General features: G+C 35.5%; 1 protein-coding gene across 7 annotated transcripts in view; it reads left to right on the top strand.

Moving 5' to 3' along the window:
• The window catches only part of STXBP4 (syntaxin binding protein 4), a 170,039-nt gene that overhangs the window by 40,495 nt on the left and 107,829 nt on the right, over positions 1–21,715 (top strand). For all 7 annotated transcript variants that reach the window (XR_009255220.1, XM_058704670.1, XM_058704672.1 and 4 more), the window contains 3 exons: positions 6,659–6,755; positions 9,079–9,170; positions 21,109–21,198. Coding sequence is in view for 6 of the 7 variants with exons in the window: in XM_058704670.1 (XP_058560653.1) it covers positions 6,659–6,755; positions 9,079–9,170; positions 21,109–21,198 (279 nt within the window). In the remaining variant the exon portion in view is untranslated. The remainder of the gene's footprint in view (positions 1–6,658; positions 6,756–9,078; positions 9,171–21,108; positions 21,199–21,715) is intronic.

Genomic DNA, 21,715 nt, shown 5'->3' on the forward strand with positions numbered 1-21,715 from the left:
CCCACCACATAGCTAAGAATGAGAATTTTTGACATTGCCTGCGTGTTTCTTCTTGATCATATACACCTCTCTCTCTCCCCAAGAGATAACTCTTCTAAATTTCAAGCTTATCATTCATATGCTTTTTAAAAGTTGATTTACTAAAACATGACGAGGTCAAAGTGTTTATTTACCTTCATCTGTACTTGAAGTGTTGCCAAAATTTTCACTTCCTTTTCTCTGGTTCCTAAAAAAATGCGTGACTCATAGTAACTGCTCAGAAAGTAATTGTTGGATTGGTGCATTGATTTGTAAAGTAGCATTCCCACTAGTCTTATGCAGACGTTCCCATGGCTCCACATACTTAATAGTTTGTGTAATTATAATACATTTTTACTTATTTCTACCATTTTATTAAAATAATACTTTTGTTCTATTACTTCTTCCCCTTCCCCCTTTATTGTATTCTTTGGTTTGGTTATGTTTGAATATTTGGTTGGTTGTTTTGCATTTTATTTTTTCTCCCCTAACTTATTTAGAAATTATGAAGCACCTGGGTAGCTCAGTTGGTTAAGCATCTGACTTCAGGTCATGATCTCATGGTTTGTGGGTTCGAGCCCCGTGTTGGGCTCTGTGCTGACAGCTCAGAGCCTGAAGCCTGCTTCTGTTTCTGTGTCTCCCTCTCTCTTTGCCCCTCTCTCACTCATTCTCTCTCTCTCTCTCTCTTTCTAAAATAAATAAACATTTAAAAATTTTAAAAAGGAAATTATGCCTTCTTTTGCTATTCTTTTAGTGATTACCTTAAAAGTTCAACATGTATCTTGAACTTAATCAGTCTAAAGTTAATAAAATCTTCACCGTTCTTTTGAACATACAGGGCATGTATGATACTTTAACTCTGATAAGCCTCTTCCAAACTTATATGCGTATTATTGCTTAGTATTTTAGCTTTAGTGAGACACTCTTTCCTTCTTTTTAAAAATTTTTTAACGTTTATGCATTTTCGAGAGACAGAGACAGAGCACAAGCGGGAGAGGAGCAGAGATAGAGGGAGTCGCAGAATCTGAAGCAGGCTCCAGGTTCTGAGCTGTCAGCACAGAGCCCCATGTGGGGCTCAAACCCATGAACCACAAGATTATGACCTGAGCTGAAGTCGGACATTAAACCGACTGAGCCACCCAGGCACCCCGACATTGTTTCTTTAGTTCACTGTATCTTTGCAGCCATCTTATATTTCCTGTTGAGTTTCTAATTTGTTATTATCTACCTGCTGTTTTTATACTAATAGCTTGTTTCTTTTACTCTCGATTTACCTTTTTTAACTTAAAAAAGATAAAATATAGTACATACATATAATGGACAGTTATTATTGAGCTATAAAAGGAAAAAAGTTCTTAATTTTTTTTTTTTTTTAACATTTATCTATTATCAAGAGACAGAGAGAGACAGAGCATGAGCATGGGAGGGGCTGAGAGAGAGAGGGAGACACAGAATCCAAAGCAGGCTCCAGGCTCCGAGCTGTCAGCACAGAGCCTGACGTGGGGCTCGAACTCACAAACTGCGAGATCACTGGCCTGAAGCGAAGTCGGACACTTAACCGACTGAGCCACCCAGGTGCCCCAAGGAATGAAGTTCTAATGCATGCTCCAACATAGATAGACCTTGAAACATTAAGCTAATGAAAGAAGCAGACAAAAAGCCACAATCATATGATTCTATTAATATGAAACTCTCAGAATTGGCAAATCCATAGAGACAGGATATAAATTAGTGGCTGCCTGGAGCTAGGGGGACAGGGAAATAGCAAGTGACTGCTGGTGGGTATAGAGTTTCCTTTTAAGGCAATGAAAATGTTCTACAGTTTGTGGTGATTGATGCCCAACTTGTCAATGTACTAAAAACTATGCAACTATACCCTAAAATCATGAACCTTATGATAGGTGAATTACATCTCAAGAAATCTTGTTATTAAAACAAAAAGTTACATATTGATTTGTATAGTATGATACTATTTATACAAAACCCAAAACTTAAGATATTTTATAAACATATATTTAAAAAATATGAAATAATGGTATACAAACATACCTGGCAATTGTCCATAAGAGACTCCATAAAGAGAATATAAAAAAGTAAAAGGTTATGCCAAAAACTGGGAGAAAATATTTGTAATACTTATAACATTAAAAAATACTGCTATCGGGGCGCCTGGGTGGCTCAGTCGGTTGGGCGGACGACTTCGGCTCAGGTCATGATCTCACAGTCTGTGAGTTCAAGCCCCGCATTGGGCTCTGTGCTGACAGCTCAGAGCCTGGAGCCTGTTTCAGATTCTGTGTCTCCCTCGCTCTCTGACTCTCCCCCGGTCATGCTCTCTCTCTGTCTCAAAAATAAATAAATGTAAAAAAAAAAGTTAAAAAAAAATACTGCTATCTAAAATATTTTTATTAAAAAATTTGTTTTAGGGGCACCTGGGTGGCGCAGTCGGTTAAGCATCCGACTTCAGCCAGGTCGCGATCTCGCGGTCCGTGAGTTCGAGCCCCGCGTCAGGCTCTGGGCTGATGGCTCGGAGCCTGGAGCCTGTTTCCGATTCTGTGTCTCCCTCTCTCTCTGCCCCTCCCCCGTTCATGCTCTGTCTCTCTCTGTCCCAAAAATAAATTAAAAATGTTGACAAAAAAAAAAAAAAATTAAAAAAAAAAATTTGTTTTAATGTTTATTTTTGAGAAAGAGTGAGAGAGACAGAGCATAAGCAGGAGAGGGGCAGAGAGAGGAAATATAGAATCCGTACTAGGCTCCAGGCTCTTCGCTGTCAGCACTGAGCCCGACATGGGGCTTGAACACACGAACTGTGAGATCGTGACCTGAACCGAACTCAGACACTTAACCAACTGAACCTGAACCACCCAGGCGCCCTGAAAATATTTTCAGAAGTCCTACCATCATTCAAAAAAAAGAAAAAGAAAAAAGACCCACCAAAGCTACTCCTAAGTAAGGAGTAAAACCCTACAGAAAGTTTTAGATGTGTACAAGAATGTTCATTGTTGCATTGTTAGTAAGCAGAAAACCCCAATGTACAGGAGTCAGGGATGAATAAATTGTGGAATGTTCCTCTAATTAGATATTTATCAGTGAAGATGAATATGCTGATGTTACAAGAGTACATAGCAATATGGAGGAATGACGAAACCATTCCTACTCTAAAGGAGTAGGAATATATGACCTGAATTCAGCAGTACTGGCAGTTTTGTACTTCTTAGATGGATTCATGGAATTTTTAAGTTATTTTCCTGCCTTAAGACATGTATATCTGTTATATATTTGTTTTTAATATATATCAAATGTTATATAGTGAAATACTTGGGAATATTAAGCCAAAAGTGTGACAGGTATTACCTGTAGGGAGAAATTCAAAAGGTTAAAAGAAATTCAAAAGTTAAAAGTTATACAATGTTTTGCTATATTCAAAATTTGAAATATATGTATACTTAAGTGCTAATGCACTATCACAGCAGTTTTGAAATGCATGCAAGAGATGTAAAATGTACAGAATAGAAACCTATAATATGTTAATACTTTTTAAGTAATGTACAACACTGTATGTAATAATTGCTGTAAATAAACACATAATTTATGTATATTTAATATATAGGTGTATGTATATTCATTTAAAAATTTAGAAAATTATACATCAAACCATTAACAGTGTTTGTCTCTGGAGCAGTAGTTTTCAAGGATAAAGGGTACAGTTTTTTGTTTTTGTTTTTGTTTTTTTTGCCTCAGGGGACATTTCGCAAGATCTGAAGACTTTCTTTGTTTTCACATTTGGGAGAATGTCACCAAATTTAGGAGTCACTAGCAAAAATATTTCTTAAAACCATGTATAACAACTTAAAACATATTGCTAAGTAATTTATGAGTTAAAAACATTGCTGATAAACATGTAAAAGAAGTTTAATCTCACTTATAACGAAGGGAATTTAACAAACAACATACTATTTCATATTCAACATATTAACAAAATTTAAAGTGTGAAAACAGCAAGTGCTCTTAAAATATAGAAAAATAAAAGGGCTTATATACTAGTGATGTGTGTAAATTGTTACAACCAGTGTGAGAGTAATTTTACAGTATCTAGTAAAGTTGAGTATAGATAGATAGATGATAGATAGATAGATAGATAGATAGATAGATAGATACAATATATAGATACAATACATATGTGACTCAGCATTTCCTCTTCTAGGGATATACTGCAGAGAAATTTTCACACATCCACACAAGAAGATATGTATAATGTTTTGTATTAAAAAATAAGTAGGAGTAATGATAAAAGCCCATCAATCAGAGAGTATATAATTTATATTCATACAGTGGGGTACCATTTAAAGTTAAGTGAACTAGTTTCACAGATAACAATATTGAGCAATTATGAAATCATAGCATTAAAGTAAAAATAAAAATAATTTGTAAGTGTATCCATTTGTATTATACTATTGATGTAAAATTTTAAGTGCACAAGAATACATAACATTAGGGAATACATGTAGTAATGGTATCAAATCATGGAAAGGAAGGATATACCAACCTTAGGATAGTGGTTCCTGCTGAGGAACAATGGAGAAAGCTTTCAACCAAGTCTATAGTGTTTATTTCTATATATATATATATATATATATATATATATATATATATATAAATATCAAGCAAATATCAATGAGTATTTGAGTACATGGATATTATTTGTATTACTCTCTTTGTGTGTGTGTGTGTGTGTGTGTGTGTGTGTGTGTGTGTGTGTGTAGCATGTTTATAATTGAAGGAAAAGAACATCAAAAGTCAAGAACCAGGCGTGCCTGGGTGGCTCAGTCGGTTGAGTGTCCAACTTTGGCTCAGGTCGTGATCTCACAGTTCCTGGGTTCTAGTGTCATGTTGGGCTGTGTGCTGACAGCTCAGAGCCTGGAGCCTGCTTCAAATTCTGTGTCTCCCTCTCTCTCTGCTCTTCCCCCACTTGCACTCTGTCTCTCAAAAATGAATAAACATAAAAAATTTTTAAGAAATGTTAAGAACCAGTATTCCATGTTGTGTAAGGCAAATATTTATGACTGTGTAGACAGAGGAGGCAGATGATACTTAGCTAAATTCTAAAATAACTTTTTAATGAATTTTTCCTAATATTCTTCCTTCCTCCTGTCTCCTTCTCTCACTGTGCCAACCACTTATACATTAACCAGTTTGTTTTTGCCACAGTATATCCTATACACACTTCTATTAAATTTCATATTGCACTAATTACATTTATTCACATGTTATTCTCACCCTAGAAACCATCACTCTTTTAGAGTAGCAGCTGTGTCTTCTTTGTGTGCCCCTTTGCATAGTGTAGTGCCTGACAATTATAGTAAGCATTGAATAGATATTTGGTAAATGAACTGATGAATGACTGAGCAGATTTTGAAGGAGGGAGAAATTTATAAGGAATAATTACCAATATTAAACTTTGCCTACTTTTTTGTTTTAATATGATTGACACAAAATATATTCTTGCCCAAATCCAATAAGGGCATCTAATCAGCCTCTATATTAGTTAAGATTAGGTTTTGCTATATATAACTGGAGAACCTGAAATAATAGTGGTTTCCACTAGAAATTTATTTCTTTCACACCAAAAAGAAGCCTTAAAGAAGGTGGTCCAGGGCTGGGATGGAAGTTCTATAGGTCAGAGACCCATGTTCCAGCTATCTTTCTGCTCCACCAAAGTGGCTTATGAACCAAGATGACTACTTGAGTTCCAGCATGCTCCCACCCTCCTTGCCTTCTTTCCTTCCTTTCATCTATTTTCTCTTTTAATTAAGCCCAAAGAGGGGAGAGAAAGAGCCAAGAATAGCCTACACCTACTTTTGAAAGCCTTCCTAGAAGTATTCCACAATACTTCACCTTGTATGTCCTTCGCCATTGCATAGTCCCATGGCTTCATCAAGCCCTCAAGTGGGCTGGGAAATATCTTTTAGCAGGATGGAAGTGTTGCTAGCTAAAACTTGTGGTTATGTTACTAAAGAAGAAGAAGAGAATGAGTATTGGAATACAACAAGCAGTCTCTGAATACTTAATCTGCTATGGGTACTAAATTGAGGTAGAGAAAAGAAAAGGAAAAAAAGAAAAAAAATGGCAGAGAGAGGTAGGTTCCAGAGAAAGCTTTCTACTTTACTATTTATGTAAGCCTATCGATAAATAACCCAAAATTAGAATATTTATTAACTTTAGTTTTGGTCTCAAGTATGTTAAAAAAAATATATCCATTTTTATAGTGCCACTTTTGGAAATTAATGTTTAACCTGACTTAGTAGAATTTCCTTGCTATTTTTTATTCTGTACCATATCACATATTTTAAACTAAGAAATTGAGTTTTGGTTCTAGGGCTATGCTTATAAATTTGGCATCAGCCAAAGTGCTAGTCTTGCAGAAAAAAAGCCCCACAAAACAACTGAGGTGGTGGTGGAATCAGGCTAATATTTTATAGAAAATTAATTCATAAATAGTCAACAGACCCTCTCTGGGCATGTAATTCTTGTCACTGTTCCTGATACTGATTTTTTTCACTGGGTTGTAAAATAAAGTTGTAATGAAAAGTTTTATCCTTTAGAGATTTGAAAAATTGCTTCACTTGAGTCCTTTTCCTTCCAGGCTCTAGATTATCTTGGTATTCAGCCCACAAAGGAACAACACCAAGCCCTGAGACAGCAAGTGCAAGTAGACCCAAAGGGGACAGTGTCTTTTGGAGGTAATATTAGGTTTATCATATGTGTCATCACAGAAACTTGGTGGGAGAGTTATAGTGACCTCTTTTTATTAGGAATGCATCTTTGTAAGGAAAGAGAGAAAAATAAGACCATATCTATTTCAAGTTCCTTAATCACTATCCTAAAATGTCAGCTACAAATACTGGCCTGGCTGGGTCAGCAGAAAGGAGACTTTCCTAGAATCTTCCAGCTCTAAAATATCATCATCCTATCATACCTTTTTTATTTTTTACTTATTGTGTAAACATTGCTTTAGTAATAACAACAGAAATAATGTGAATTATAGAAGTCCTAACTAACTCCACTACTATGAATTTCCATACTTTTTTCCAGCTAATAAGACAGAATAAATATTTTTATGGTACTGTATAATTATTCTTATAAAATTAGCATGATATTGACATACTTAGTTGATGTACTATAATATTAAGCCTTTCCACTTCTGGGATTTTAATAGTCTCTCAGTAGCTGGTATTATAGGTAATTCTATATTTAACATCATAGTTTTTTTCCTGCTTACATAAATTCCCACAAGTGGTTTACACTTCTGATAGGTATTGATAAGTTGTTTTCAAGAGATATTTTACATATGAATTTGTTGAATTAACAGTTTTTTGTATCCTTGACAGCATTCAGTATTTAATTTTTTTCTCATACAGTAGATGAAATATTGTATCATTTTTAAAGCATCTGTATTACTAAAAAAGAATTCACTTTTTGGTTTCAAAGTGATAAAAAAAAAATGTTTCCTTTCCTCTCCTTTTGAAAATCACCCCCAAATAATGAAGAGAACAAAAAAGAAATTGCATGTATAACTAAAACCACAATATATAAGGACAGAACATGGATGAAGAAACTAAATGAATTAGTAAATAGAGGCAACAAAGCCCATGTGTCTGAAGAGATGGGGGAACCACAATGGAGAACAAGCTGATTTACCACTGAAAAGAATTAGGAATTAAAAGTATCAGGTATTTCTGAAGGGTAGGTATAGGCAGGGCATTTCAAATAGGATTGTTAGAAATCTGTGCAAGGAGTATTTATGCTATTACCTGCCTCCTCTCAAGCAACCCAGGATTTAGCACTGCCTTATACCTGCTGAGGAAAAGAAGTATATCCTCTTGGGAAATTAAACCAGAGAGATTCTGAACCTATAGCTGCCAGCGGTCAGGGAATTTGGAGGAGTGTATGTTGAGTTATCACTCACAACACACACCCAGATTGCTTGGTGAATTTTGCAGCCATGTTTATAGGCAAGACCCCAAGGTGTCAGTTGGCCACCTGATTGCTCTGTAGTGAAACCAGCCAGTTGACAAGGCAAGTTATGCACACAGGATTTCCAATGCATGTTTTGGTGGTGATTCTTCTTAAATATGCACTCATAGTGAAGGGTCACCAGACACTTGCAGAAATTCTCTGACAAAATATAAGAGCCCCAAACTGTCTGACAAAGAGAAAAACAGGAACCCTGAAAAATGAGGAATAATGCAAGAGTGGGAGAGAATTTCAGACAAACCATAATGAACATCTCTGAAAAGGTAAACAAAGATAAGGCATCCGTGATATAAAGAGTAAGATATTATAGACTAGGAACAATCAGAGAATACGAAAAGGATCCTGGGAAATTAAAAATATAATAGGTAAAATTCAAAAATCTGAGGATGGATGGGTCACATTCATGTCTGAAGAAGCTTACAGTTTGCTAGCCAGCATCAGGCTTGGAGTTAGACCTTCATTTGAGTCCTGCTCTGCTACTTATTTGCCAAGCAGCCTCGGGAAGTTTGGCAGTTAACTTCTCTTAGCCGCAGTGTGTAGAACAGAGGATAAGAGGACCTACCAATCCTCACTGGGAGGATGATATAGAAAGCACTGTGCCTAGCACAAGAAGGCTGTTCCGTAAACATTAGCTGCTGCTATTATTATTTTTGTTAAACCTCCGGTTCCAGCTAAAAAAGCTGCAAGTCACAATATTGTCGTATATTTCAGAGAAAGTTCTTGCTCATAGTAAGAGTTGGAGAAAATAGATGTACCTACGATATGTAGGTGCTTTATTGTTACTTAACTGATTTATTTACCTCAGCAAATTTAACTCAAGTAAGTTAAAACTGGTTTATCTCTTACTTACTTTTTATTTGAGCTTATATTTGTCACTTCAGTTAATACCACTTTAAGGTAATTCATTGAAGTAAATTAAATTTGAAACGTTAGTTTTAATGCATAGCTTCAACTTCATTTAAAAAAAGGTAAAGATGTATTTAGATGAGGTTAAATGTTGTGTTCCTACTAAAATGTGTTCCATTTCAGATTTTGTCCAGGTTGCCAGAAACTTGTTTTCCTTGCAGTTGGATGAAGTAAATGTTGGTGAATGCGAAATTTCCAACATACTAGATTCACAGGTAGAGTGTGCCCTATAGAATTGTCTTGCTTGTACTTGGATCATAAGTCTTGAATGTTGTATGTCTTATATGTAGCCTTTATCATTTTTCACTTTAAAAAAATTACGCAACTAGTATATGCTTCTTCATAAACAGATAAAACATAGATTAATGTAACATCACAAGGAAAAATTTCAGGTCGATCTCTCCCATCCCTCCTCTCTTCATTATTTCCTTATGGTACTCCCTAAATTTGCCACAGGAAAAGTACTCATAAGTGTATATCCTCTGAAATTTTACAGTCTGAACCATCTTCACGTGTCAGCGTCCAGATCAAGAAACACAACATTAAGGAAATACATTACTAGGACCCTGATGTTCTCCCACCCCCAGGTTCCTTTCCTGTTAGTTCTTTTCTTCCCCACGCACCTCCAGTCAGGGTAACTCTTTTGCCTGTTTTTGTCCTTTCGATAAAGTGGAATTGTGAAGGCTATTAACTTCACAAGCCATTTGTTCTACTGAATTTTGACATTTATATTATCAAATTTTTCAGTCCTTTTTATTACGGAGTTTTTGTGTTACTGTGTTTTTCAGGAAGATCTTTCCAATTTATACATTTAATTCACTCAAAATCTATTCTTGTCTATGCATGAGTTAGGGCCCCAAATGGATAACCACTTGCCCATTTTCCACCGTCATTTATTTGATAACTGTCCAATTTTGCTAATTTTTTAAAAAAAATTTTTTGATGTTTATTTATTTTTGAGAGATAGATAGAGAGACAGAGTGTGAGCAGGGGAAGGGCAGAGAGAGAGGGAGACACAGAATCCGAAGCAGGCTCCAGACTCTGAGCTGTCAGATGTCAGCTGTCGATGCGGGGCTTGAACTCATGAACCATGAGATCATGACCTGAGCCGAAATCAGAGTGAGATGGTTAACCGACTGAGCCACCTAGCCGCCCTTGCCACTAATTTGAAATACAAACTTTATCCTTATACTGAATCTCTATCTAGATACACAGATCTGTGTCTAGACCCACCACTCTGTTCCATTGATCGATTTCTTTCAGCCAATACATTATTATTTTAATTATTCTAGCTGTATATTTCTAGATATTTCTAGGTTCATTGTTATCTGGTAGGCTAAGTCCTTAATACATACTTTTTTAACTTCTTGGTTTTGATCTTCTAGATGATCTTTGGAATCATTGTTGCCGTGGTAGTGAAAATTGAATTGGGACTTTTTAAAATTGGAATTGCATTGGATTTAGAGAGTGGTTTGGGAGAGCTGAATGTAGTTTACCTCTCTATTCATTTAGGTCTTTGTTGATATTTTGGAAAGACAAAATTATGTCTTGCTTCATATGTGTCTTGAATATTTCTTATTACATCTGAAGAGGTATGCTATAGCTTTTGTTGCTATTAGAAATGGCATTTTTTTAACCATTTTATTTTCTAATTGGTAATAAAGATAGTAGTTTTTTGTTTTTTTTTTTTTATTTTTATTTTTTTAGAATGGGGGAGAGTTTTATAGCAGTTGGCCATTCTTTTTTTTTTTTAATGTTTATTTATTTTTGACAGAGAGAGAGAGAGAGGCAGGGCATGAGTGGGGGAGGGGCAGAGAGAGAGGAAGACACAGGATCTGAAACAGGCTCCAGGCTCTGAGCTGTCAGCACAGAGCCCGACGTGGGGCTTGAACTCACAGACTGAGAGATCATGACCTGAGCCAAAGTCAGACACTCAACTGACCGAGCCACCCAGGCGCCCCAGTAGTTATTTTTTTAAAGATTTTCTTTTTAAAGTACCTCTACACCCAACTTGGAGCTTGAACTCACAACCCCAAGATCATGAGTCACATGCTTCAACGACTGAGACAGCAAATGCCCCAAGGTATTAATTTTGGAATGGTTATTTTGTGTGATGCCACTTTATTGAACTCTCTTATTCTAGTTGTTTTTCATTTGTCTTGGGTTTTCTAAGTAGGGCATTTTAAATTAATTACATTTTTGTTTCTTCCACAAAATTTTACTTTTTTCCAATTCTTGTTGGAACTAGAGCTGCAAAAGTGAGCTAGAAATAAATTTTCATGATATTTGAGCCATTCTACATTTTTAATTCTTAGAAAGAAGCTAGCACTATTTTATTTAATAAATAAGAGTTATAATATTTTTATATCTGCTTATTTATAAATTATTTTAGATTTATAAATTAGGGAGAGAGGAGAGAGCCCAAGGGGGGAGAGAGAGACAGTCTTAAGCGGGCTTCATGCTCAGCACAGAGCCCAACACGGGGCTTGATCCCACAAACCTGGGATCATGACCTGCGCTGATATCAAGAGTTGAAAACTCAACCGACTAAGCCACACAGGCACCCCTTTTGAAATTTTTTTTTTTTATTTATTTATAGCTGTTTAAATAATAGAAGCTGTATCTGTTCCTTTAAGGTTTGAAAATGTTTCATATGCCAGATGAACCTGGGTCATTGTTGGTAGAGAAAGCATTTCCTATTTTTTAATGTCTTCTAAGGTTATTTTATTCAAGTTTTTGTCCTTTTCTTGAATAATTCTGTTAATGGACATCTTCCTAGAAAATTTTTCCTTTCATCAGGATACTAAAATTTGTTAAAAAATAACTCAGAATTTTATTTTTAATATATTTTAACAGTACTGCTCTTTATCTCATAGATGTACTATACAATTTTTACAAAATCTTCACACCCTCCAGTTTCTATAGATCATATTTTAATTATATTTCAGTGTATAATATTCCCATTGTGGTTGCTTATTTTGAACTATATTAGTTTCTAATTCTATAGTTCCCTTTCAGTTGCTGATTTCTAGTGTACTTCACTGACTTTAGAAACACTTTCTCTTTGTTATTAATTCTTTGGTCATATATACAGCAGAAATTAGAAATAAATTCTCTATGGTATTAATCTTTTGGATATATATCGAGCATATAGTCAATTTTATGAAATATTTCTTTTGAGGGGCACCTGGGTGACTCATTGGTTAAGCATCTGACTCTTGATTTCAGCTCAGGTCATGATCTCATGGTTTGTGGGATTGAGCCCCATGTAGGGCTCTGTGCTGACAGCACAGAACCTGCTTGGGATTCTCTCCCTCTCTCTCCGCCTCTCTCTCTCTCTCTCTCTCTCTCTCTCTCAAAATAAAATTTTGAAAATTAAAAAATTTTTTTCTTAAAAATATTTTCTTATTCTTATTGTCAGAAATTTATAGAGGTGCCTAGGGGCTCAGTTGGTTAAGTGTCTGACATCAGCTCAGGTCATGATCTTGCGGTTTGTGAGTTCGAGCCCCACATTGGGCTGTGTGCTGACAGCTCGGAGCCTGGAGCCTGCTTTGGATTCTATGTCTCCCTCTCTCTCTGCCCCTCCCCAGCTCACACTCTGTCTCTTTCTCTCTCAAAAATAAACATTAAAAAATTAAAAAAAAAAAAAAAAGAAATTTATCATCTTTCCTTTTTCTCTGCTCTTATTTTTATTCTATATTACCCTAGAATATTACCTTGATATATTATAATTTCAAGAATACAGTATGCCTAGGGGCACCTGGGTGGCTCAGTGGGTTGGGCATCCTACTTCAGCTCAGGTCACCATCTCACAGTCCGTGAGTTTGAGCCCCCCACCAGACTCTGTGCTGACAGCTCAGAGCCTGGAGCCTGCTTTGGATTCTGTGTCCTCTCTCTGCTCCTCCCCCATTCACGCCTCTGTCTCTTTCTCTCAAAAGTAAATAAACATTAAAAAAATTAAAACATAAAAGAATACAGTATGCTTAAATATCTATCAGTGATCATCTGATCATTTTATTGCAAAAATTTTAGATAATTAAAATGTATGTTTTAATTCAATATCTTCATAAGCTGTGACATTAAAATTTTCTTCTGAATTGAGTAATAATTATACTTATTGGTACACAATTAATCAAAAAATATAAATATATCAATTTTGATCAATTATTTTTATAAAGGTACTGTTTAAAATACAAATTCTTACTTCAGTGGATGGATTATTTGTAGTCCAGCTGTGTCATGCATGGGCATTTTTGCATTCTTCAGTGCTGGTGTACTTTGCTTCTTAAGTATTGATACCTGATAACATAACCTCCCACTTTATTTTTCTTATTAAATGTTGATTTGGCTAATCTTTTTTCTTATCATTTCCAAATAAGTTCTAGCAAAAATCTTACTGTCTCAAATTTCTAGTTTATTTTGGGAAGAATCAACCTCTTTATAAATTTAAGTCTTCCTAGCTATAAGCATGTTTTGACTTCTTATTTATATCTTCTTGAATGGCAAATAATAATTGGATACATTTTTTCCAATACAAGCTTTATTAATATTTTGTTAGATTTATTTCTAGTTACCTTTCACTTTTTTGCCATTGTAATAAATGATGTTTTGTTTTTGTTTTTAAGACTTCATTTCTTTAGAGCAGTTTTAGATTCACTGCAAAATTGAGGGGTAGGTTCAGAGATTTCCCACATGCCTTCTGCCTCAATTCATGCATAGCCTCTACCATTATCACCATCCCCACCAGAGTGGTACATTCGTTATAATTGGTGAACCTACATAGACACATCATAATCTCCTAAAGTTTATAGTTTACATTATGGTTCACTCTGGGACCTGTATAGTCTGTGTGAGTTTGGACAAATGTATAATGGCATGTATCCATCATTATGGTATCATACAGAGTGTTTTTACTGCTCTGATTTTTACCAATGTGCTCTGCCTATTCATCTTCCACAGCCCCTCCCCTCACCCTTTGCAATCACTGATCCTCTTACTGTCTTCATAGTTTTGCTCTTTCTATAATGTCATATAGTTGGAATCATACAGTATGCAGCCTTTTAAGATTGGCTTCTTTCACTTAGTAATATGCATCTATGGTTCCTTCATATATTTTCATGTCTTTTTAGTGCTGATTAACATTCCATTATCTGAATGTACTATAGCTTATTTACCCATTTTGAAGCTTATTTACCTTTTGAAGGATATGTTGGTTGCTTCCAAGTTTTGGCAATTGTGAATAAAGCTACTGTAAACATCCATTTGCAGGTTTTTGTGTGAACATAAGTTTTCAGCTCCTTTGGGTAATTACCAAGGAGTACAATTGCTGGATCATATGTTAAGAAGATGTTTGGTTTTATAAGAAACCATCAAATCGTCTTCCAAAGTGGCTATACCACTTTGCAATCACAACAGCAGTAACACCGAGTTATAACACTGAATAACAGAGTTCCTAACACTGAGAACGAGAGTTCCCATGATCTAGTTGTTTGGAAACTTTCAGGAAATTACCCAGTCTCCTGGAGTTGAGGCACTGATTTATCAGAACTGATTCGGTAGCATTTAAAGTAGGAAAGCTGAAGCTGTAAGAGCACTGTTTTTTTTTTCCGATCATTTCAGGTGTTATGCATTTTCCTACCTACTATTGACAACCAAGCATTGTTTTCTTTCTGCCAAACAGTTCTCAAAGCTACTGTCCCCACTCTTGGTGAGGAAAGGCAAAGGTGGTCGGGTAGCTTACAACAGAAGAGAAGCGGGGAATTCACAGTACTTTCGGTGAGCGTGCAAAGCTTGCTTAGCAGCTGCAGAGAAATACTGGCTCTCCACATTAGTAATTTACTTCCTTTCTAGCCAATATGATTTTAGGGCAGATAAGAGTGTATTCAGTGTGTGATACTTTGATGACAAAAGCAAGGTGCTGATGGTAATTGTGCAAGGTCTTCTGCATGCCAGTAATTTCCTGTTTGTAACTTCAGATCAAAATGTTGTGCAATTGTCATTATATCAATTTATAAGATCTCCTTTGTTGTGTTGTGCTTGTCAGCATGTAGCAGATATCCCCATAAAATGTTGGCTTTTTTTTTTCACTTGAATCCATAATAAGAATACCTTTTACTTCACCACACTCACATATATAACTGAAACAAAAGTCTCAAAGCATTACTTACTTTTTCTACATTGTTGCATTCTTATTTAATGTTCAGTTCTATTTCATTAATATTTGAACTTAAAACTCACTAATGGGTCACATACCATGGTTTTAAAAATACTATGAAGATCACTGCTTGCCAAGTAGCTCATCAGAAACAAATAAAAGTATCTTATTATTTTGTAGTATTATTCCCAAAATTTTTGTTTCATTAAAAAAAAACAAACAAACACTGTAGTGCTGCATCTGAAGTATCAATTGATCTGTGGTTGAGGATAGTGACAGTCTGTGAAGGTGGGGAAATTCCACTATGGTTACCCCCTCAACCATTTTGTCACAAACAACAGAGTCAGATTTTATAATCCGTCTGTTAAAGATGGCTGGGTTTTTTTTAACTTGTGTTTCCTTTTTTTTTTTTTCCTTCTGGTTTGTCTTTTCCTTAATTTATCTTTTCAGAAATATTTTTGCTGCAACATTATGAACACCCTGTAAAGAACAAAAACCTCAAGTGTACAACCTGATGAATTTCTGTTACTATCTTGTGTGTAATCACCGCTCAAAGGCTCCAATGTACCAACTTTGTCTCAGTTGACCATCACTCCCACCTTTACAACAGAACCACTATTCTGACTTATAACAGCATAGATTGCTTTTGCCTGTTGATGAACTTCATCATAAATAGAATCACACAATATGTACTCTTTTGTAACGAGCTTCTTTTGCTCATTGTTTCATCTGCATTCGATAAGATTTCTTGAGATGCTATGCTTCAAGAAGGAAGAATTGTTAAGCCAGTGTAAGTCAGTCCTACTTTCATTTAGTTGACAAAAAACTTAACAATTTTGGAAATATATGGCCTTTAGAACTAAAAATGTAATTGTCTTACTGTGATTCTAATCATCATTGCTATGTTAAAAAATTCACACAGTGATAACACCTGCTGCTGGCATAAGGTTACACACAGAAAAGCAAGGTTAGAGCGTCAATTTAACAGAACTCTAACCTTAGCAACAGCAGACTATGGTCTATTATAATATGATGGGTTTACCACACATATACAGAATACTATATGTTCCCTAATGAAGACTTTTTACAATTTGGTTTCTTACTAAATCAATTTAGTGCGTTGCACCCCTATTTTAACAGGTGAGAGAATACAATTGGAAATACAATTGTAAATTTATATAAGAGTGAGTAATGTTTCACTTATAGTGAGGTCATGATATAAAAGGTATGTCTCACTATGTGTGACAGTATGTACTTTATAGCCACTTCATTATATTTCATCTGCAAAACATTAAATATATATTGAACAACTATAGTGTGGATGGCATTGTGTTAGCTGCTCCAGCACGTTATTTAAATAAATAAACTTAAGGGGCGCCTGGGTGGCGCAGTCGGTTAAGCGTCCGACTTCAGCCAGGTCACGATCTCGCGGTCCGTGAATTCGAGCCCCGCGTCAGGCTCTGGGCTGATGGCTCGGAGCCTGGAGCCTGTTTCCGATTCTGTGTCTCCCTCTCTCTCTGCCCCTCCCCCATTCATGCTCTGTCTCTCTCTGTCCCAAAAAATAAAATAAAAAAAACGTTGAAAAAAAAAAAATTAAAAAAAAAATAAATAAATAATAAATAAATAAATAAACTTAAGCCTGTCCCTCAAGGAATTTAAAGTATTGCTCAAGGAAAGTCATGTACATAAATAGATTTTAAACAAGCTCTAGCACTACATGGTAAGACCATAGTTATGATGGAGCCTAGAATATTCAGAGAAGATTCCTAACAGAGTTGACTTTTGAGTGAGTTTTAAATGATATGTAGGGTTTTATCTACTTAAGAGGTGAACAGAAAGTGATAAGAGAATTAGCATGAATAAAAATATATACATAATATAACGGTAAACAGAGTAATATACCTTTTTTTTTTTTGGAAGTTTTTTATTTTTGAGAGAAAAGGGTGCAAGCTGGGGAGGGGCAGAGAGAGAGACAGAGAATCCCAAGCAGGCCCTGCAGGGTCAGGACAGAGCCTGATGTGGGGCTCAAACTCGCAAAAATGTGAGATCATGGCCTGAGTCAAAATCAAGAGTCAGATGCTTAGCTGACTAAGCCATCCAGGTGCCCCTAGAGTAATCTACTTTTTTAAAAAGATAAGCAGGTACATGCAGATCAGTGAAGGAAGTTAGGCCTAAAAATGTAAATATGATACTTAGAAGTTTGTACCTTACTCGTAGTCAGTGAGGAGCCATTAGGGAGAATAGTGACACAATCAAAATTGATAGTTTAGAAATAATAATATTATAGTAGTGTTGGTTATCTTGGAAGGTAATGAAACTGGTCATAGGTAGCCTAGATAGGGCACAAAGGAAAGAGTCCAAATATAGAATATTAAGAACTAAACAATGAAGGTGAGGAAAATGGGAAGAATGGAGAGACAGATATATGATAATTTACCAACAACAAGTATATCATCATTAAGACTTGCATTTGAGTGTAAGAAATAAGGAAGAATGAATTAAAGCTAACTGCAGAGTTTTGATTAGGATGATGAATAATATTAGGGTGGTGCTATTGACAGAAATAGAGAAGATGATAGTTGGATTTTAGAGAGTAGGTTCAATATGCTGACAGGTGTAAGTGACCAAAAGGCCACTGGAAATAAGGAACTAGACACAGAGAGGGATTTGGAGGATGATAGTTGAAGTGTTCACTCAGGGAGAGCGAGAAAGGGAGAAAGGGACAAACTTTGAGGAACCTCCTCCACTCCCACTTAAGGAGTACAATGAAATTATTAGAAGCAGCCTAAATATTCTGAAGGGTAGGTGAGATAGTGGGAAATCAAAAACATAGGGAAGAGAAAGTGTCAAGGACAAATGGCTTAAGCAATGTTACATGAAAGAAAGGAGGTTAAGAAAGTTGATGGGGGAGTGCATTTATTTTGTCAAATACTAGGTTTATTGGTGACATGGAACATAAATTATTTTCAAAATGTATGGATGGGAAGAAATATATGTAAACCAGATTATTAGAAGTAAAGGAGTGGGGCGCCTGGGTGGCTCAGTCAGTTAAGTGTCCCACTGCAGCTCAGGTCATGATCTCAAGGTTTATGAGTTCAAACCCAGCATCATGCTCTCTGCTGTCAGTGTAGATAGAGCCCACTTCAAATCCTCTGTGTCCCGTTGTCTCTGCCCCTCCTTTGCTTTCACTCGCTCTCAAAAATAAAAATAAAACATTAAAAAAAAAGAAGTAAAGGAGTAAGAGAAAGGAAGGAGGAAATAGGGAAATATACAGAAATTTAAGGAAAGGAGGTAATTGACTTGGTTTCTAGTGGAAGGCTTTATCAATAAAATTGACCTGAAGCAGACATTGTTCTGTTGAAGATGAATTGAGTGTTGGAATGAATTGAGTGTTGGAATGGAATAGTGGCTATCCAGAATAGAGTGGAAATGATTTATGGTGTTATCTACCCGGTGTTTCAGAGGTGGGACAGCCTGAGGATCACAAATGATACTGTGAGAGCCAGACAGGAAAGGAATGGAGAAGGGAAGGATAAAGCCCAAGAATTGGAAGCAGGTTAGAAAGCAGTTCTCTGTCTTGGGGCGCCTGGGGGGCTCAGTTGGTTAAGCGTCCGACTTCCACTCAGGTCATGATCTCGTAGTTCGTGAGTTCGAGCCTCACATCCGGCTCTGTGCTGACAACTGAGATCCTGGAGCCTGCTTCAAACTCTGTGTCTCCCTCTCTCTCTGCCTCTTCCCCACTCATTCTCTCTCTTTCTCAAAAATAAGTGAACATTAAAAAAAAAAAAAAAGGAAAGAAAACAGTTATCTGTCTCAAATCATTTGAAGTTAAATAGAAACAATTCATTTCATCTGTTGCTTGCTCAGTTGAAGATACTCAAACTCTTAACACATGACTGAGCACGAAGAGGTTTTTCAAAGAATTCACAGGTAACATCTATAGCCAATTCTCTGGCTGTAGGTTTTCACTGCTTAGCCTAAAACAGCAATAGGATGATAGCACGTTTGTTTTTTTTGTTTTTGAGTCATGGTTTGTTCTATGACTATTCGGGCTGGCATTTTACCTCCTAAAATGGTACCATGGGCTCTTTTATTCATGATTTGCTTCCATGTTTTAAGCTCACAAGTTTATAATCGTATCCCTAAAACGCCAACCTATAATTTCTCTTAATAAATTGATATAGTTGTGTTATCTAGATTCTTATTTAAGCTTTTGAATTCTGTGTATTTCATGTCTTAGATAACATGCAAGACATAATAGGCTTATCTGAATGTTGAGTAGCAGTGTTTCCCAGAACACTTTGTGCTTTTGCAGGCATTAGTCCACTGAGATGTCCCAAAATAAATAAAGGTGTGGTGGTTGGGGATATGGTCAAATAACTTGAGGAAATGCAACAAGTTATTAAATTTTATTTCCTTTGGGGATATTCAAAATGCTCATTAGAGTATTAAGGATGTTGGAAGTTCTGCGGGAAAGTTCATTTTTTCTAAATCCTACATTTCTCCAATTTACCTGGCCACAGGGACCACTACCACCATCACCAAGACTCAGTTTTGCTTTTGTACAAAACTAGTTAATATCCTTTGGAATGAACTTTGAGAAATATTGTTACATTTGAATATGTATCAAAAACTATTCTAAATAGTATAAGAATGAATTCTTTGAGTGTGTGTTGAGTACTCACAAAAGAGTAGAATAACAGAGACAGATGAAGGATATGAGATGATGAAAACAAATGGCCATACATACCTAAAGGTAATTGTCAGGACAAAATGTTTAGAAAATGCTTAGGATGTTTGTTAAGGAAAAATATTTCTCCCTAAAATTGAGGGATGACTCCTACTTCAGTTATTCTAGCATTTAAAATTAAACCTGAATTTCTTATATCCATTCCACCATGATTTCTGTTAGGCAGTTAGTAAAAATCACAGACTAATGACTAAAGTCAGGTCTCTATGAGAATCATGAGGTGGCCATTATTAGCTGTGAAAGTTTAAGCAAGCTGCTTACCTTTCGGGCCCGTTTCCTCCTCAGTTAAATGGAGACAAGGTTATAGGAAGTATATAACTTTGAATATATATATATATAATCCTTAGCAATGTATCTGCACACAGTAAGTTCATAATAAATGGTGACATTATTAATTATTTTTATGATCTTTTGTATTCACCTCTCCTCTCTGAAAGGCCCTACCTTAAGCCCATTCTTATAAGAGCAATCATTTTTTCCACATAGTCCTTTAAATTATATTTTCTATACTTTTTTTATTGTTATAATTTATATATACAAGATGGCTGTAATTAGACTTGGATTTTTATCTCTGATTAGATTGTCATTGTTTTTTACATTGTAATTGACTGTCAAAGAGATCATGCTAGCAGTAAGAGAAGAGAAATTGTCATCTCTGGTATTTTGTTGTTGTTGTTATTCACTTGCGCATGAATTATTAATATTACTTTCAATCCACAATTTCTGTGCAGGGATCTTTTTAAGCTGCTTGGCTGTTAATATTGCATTTTATTTAGTTAAAACAAGACATATAATCGATTAATGAACTTTACTGGGTTTACATAAACCATGTTGGTTGATAATGTCCAGCCTTTTGTTAGCCTTACATACCATGTACTTGGCGTGGATGTCTTTGGGGAAGAGTTTATGTCAATAACTCAACGTCTTTTTGACATTATAAACATAGTCTTAGAATTTGGACTTTTAAGGGAAATTATATTGTTGAAACAATCATAAAGATGACAACAGGATATGTATATGTTATAATCATCTAGATTCTGTTATAAATAACAGTAATGTGAAGTTAAGCTTAAATCAAGTTTCCCCAGGTTGCTTTAATATTCTCTTTCATCTAATCAAATGACTCCAAAGAAACCAAATTTTGTTATTAAAATGCAAAAGCTTAACACTCGTCAAAAAGGATTTTCATGCTAGTTCTCATAATTAGCATTTAATGCATAACTTTTTTCTTGTATTTTAATGTTGACAGCTTCTTCCCTGTGATTCCTTAGAGGCAGATGAAATGGAAAGGCTTAAGCGTGAAAGAAATGATGCCTTGGAGGAAGTGAATACACTCAAGGTAATCTCCAATTTCGCCTCCTTACATTTTGCTTAGAAAAAAAGAAAAGGAAGAAAAGTATTATATTTATTATAAGTAAATTATCAAATGTATGATATTAATGCTTGTAATATTATAAATAAAATTAATATTGCAAAAACCGTTAATATCACAAAATAGATCATTTATTTAGTCAATAGGCCTTTAAAGAGTCAACTTTTTGGTTCACATACTTATTTATATTTCACCATGTCCATAGAAGATTCAGGGTAGACTGGTTTTTGCTCATACCTTCTGATCTGGCTACTTCTGCCCCTTTTTGTTCTCATATTGGTGGCAAGGATGAGAAGCCAGAAAAGATTAGATGAGTCAACAAAGCAAGCCATGACAATTTTGGATCCCTTAGATGTTCATTGGAAATACTTTTTTCCCATGGAAAATACATGCTTCAGAGACCTCTTGTTTTGGTAACATAATTTGGAATTAAAGCAATATGATTAAGAGAAGAATAGACACACAGTGTGCCCAAATATACTTT

This window comes from Neofelis nebulosa, chromosome 16, assembly GCF_028018385.1.
Source record: "Neofelis nebulosa isolate mNeoNeb1 chromosome 16, mNeoNeb1.pri, whole genome shotgun sequence".
Taxonomy (NCBI): Eukaryota; Metazoa; Chordata; class Mammalia; order Carnivora; family Felidae; genus Neofelis; species Neofelis nebulosa.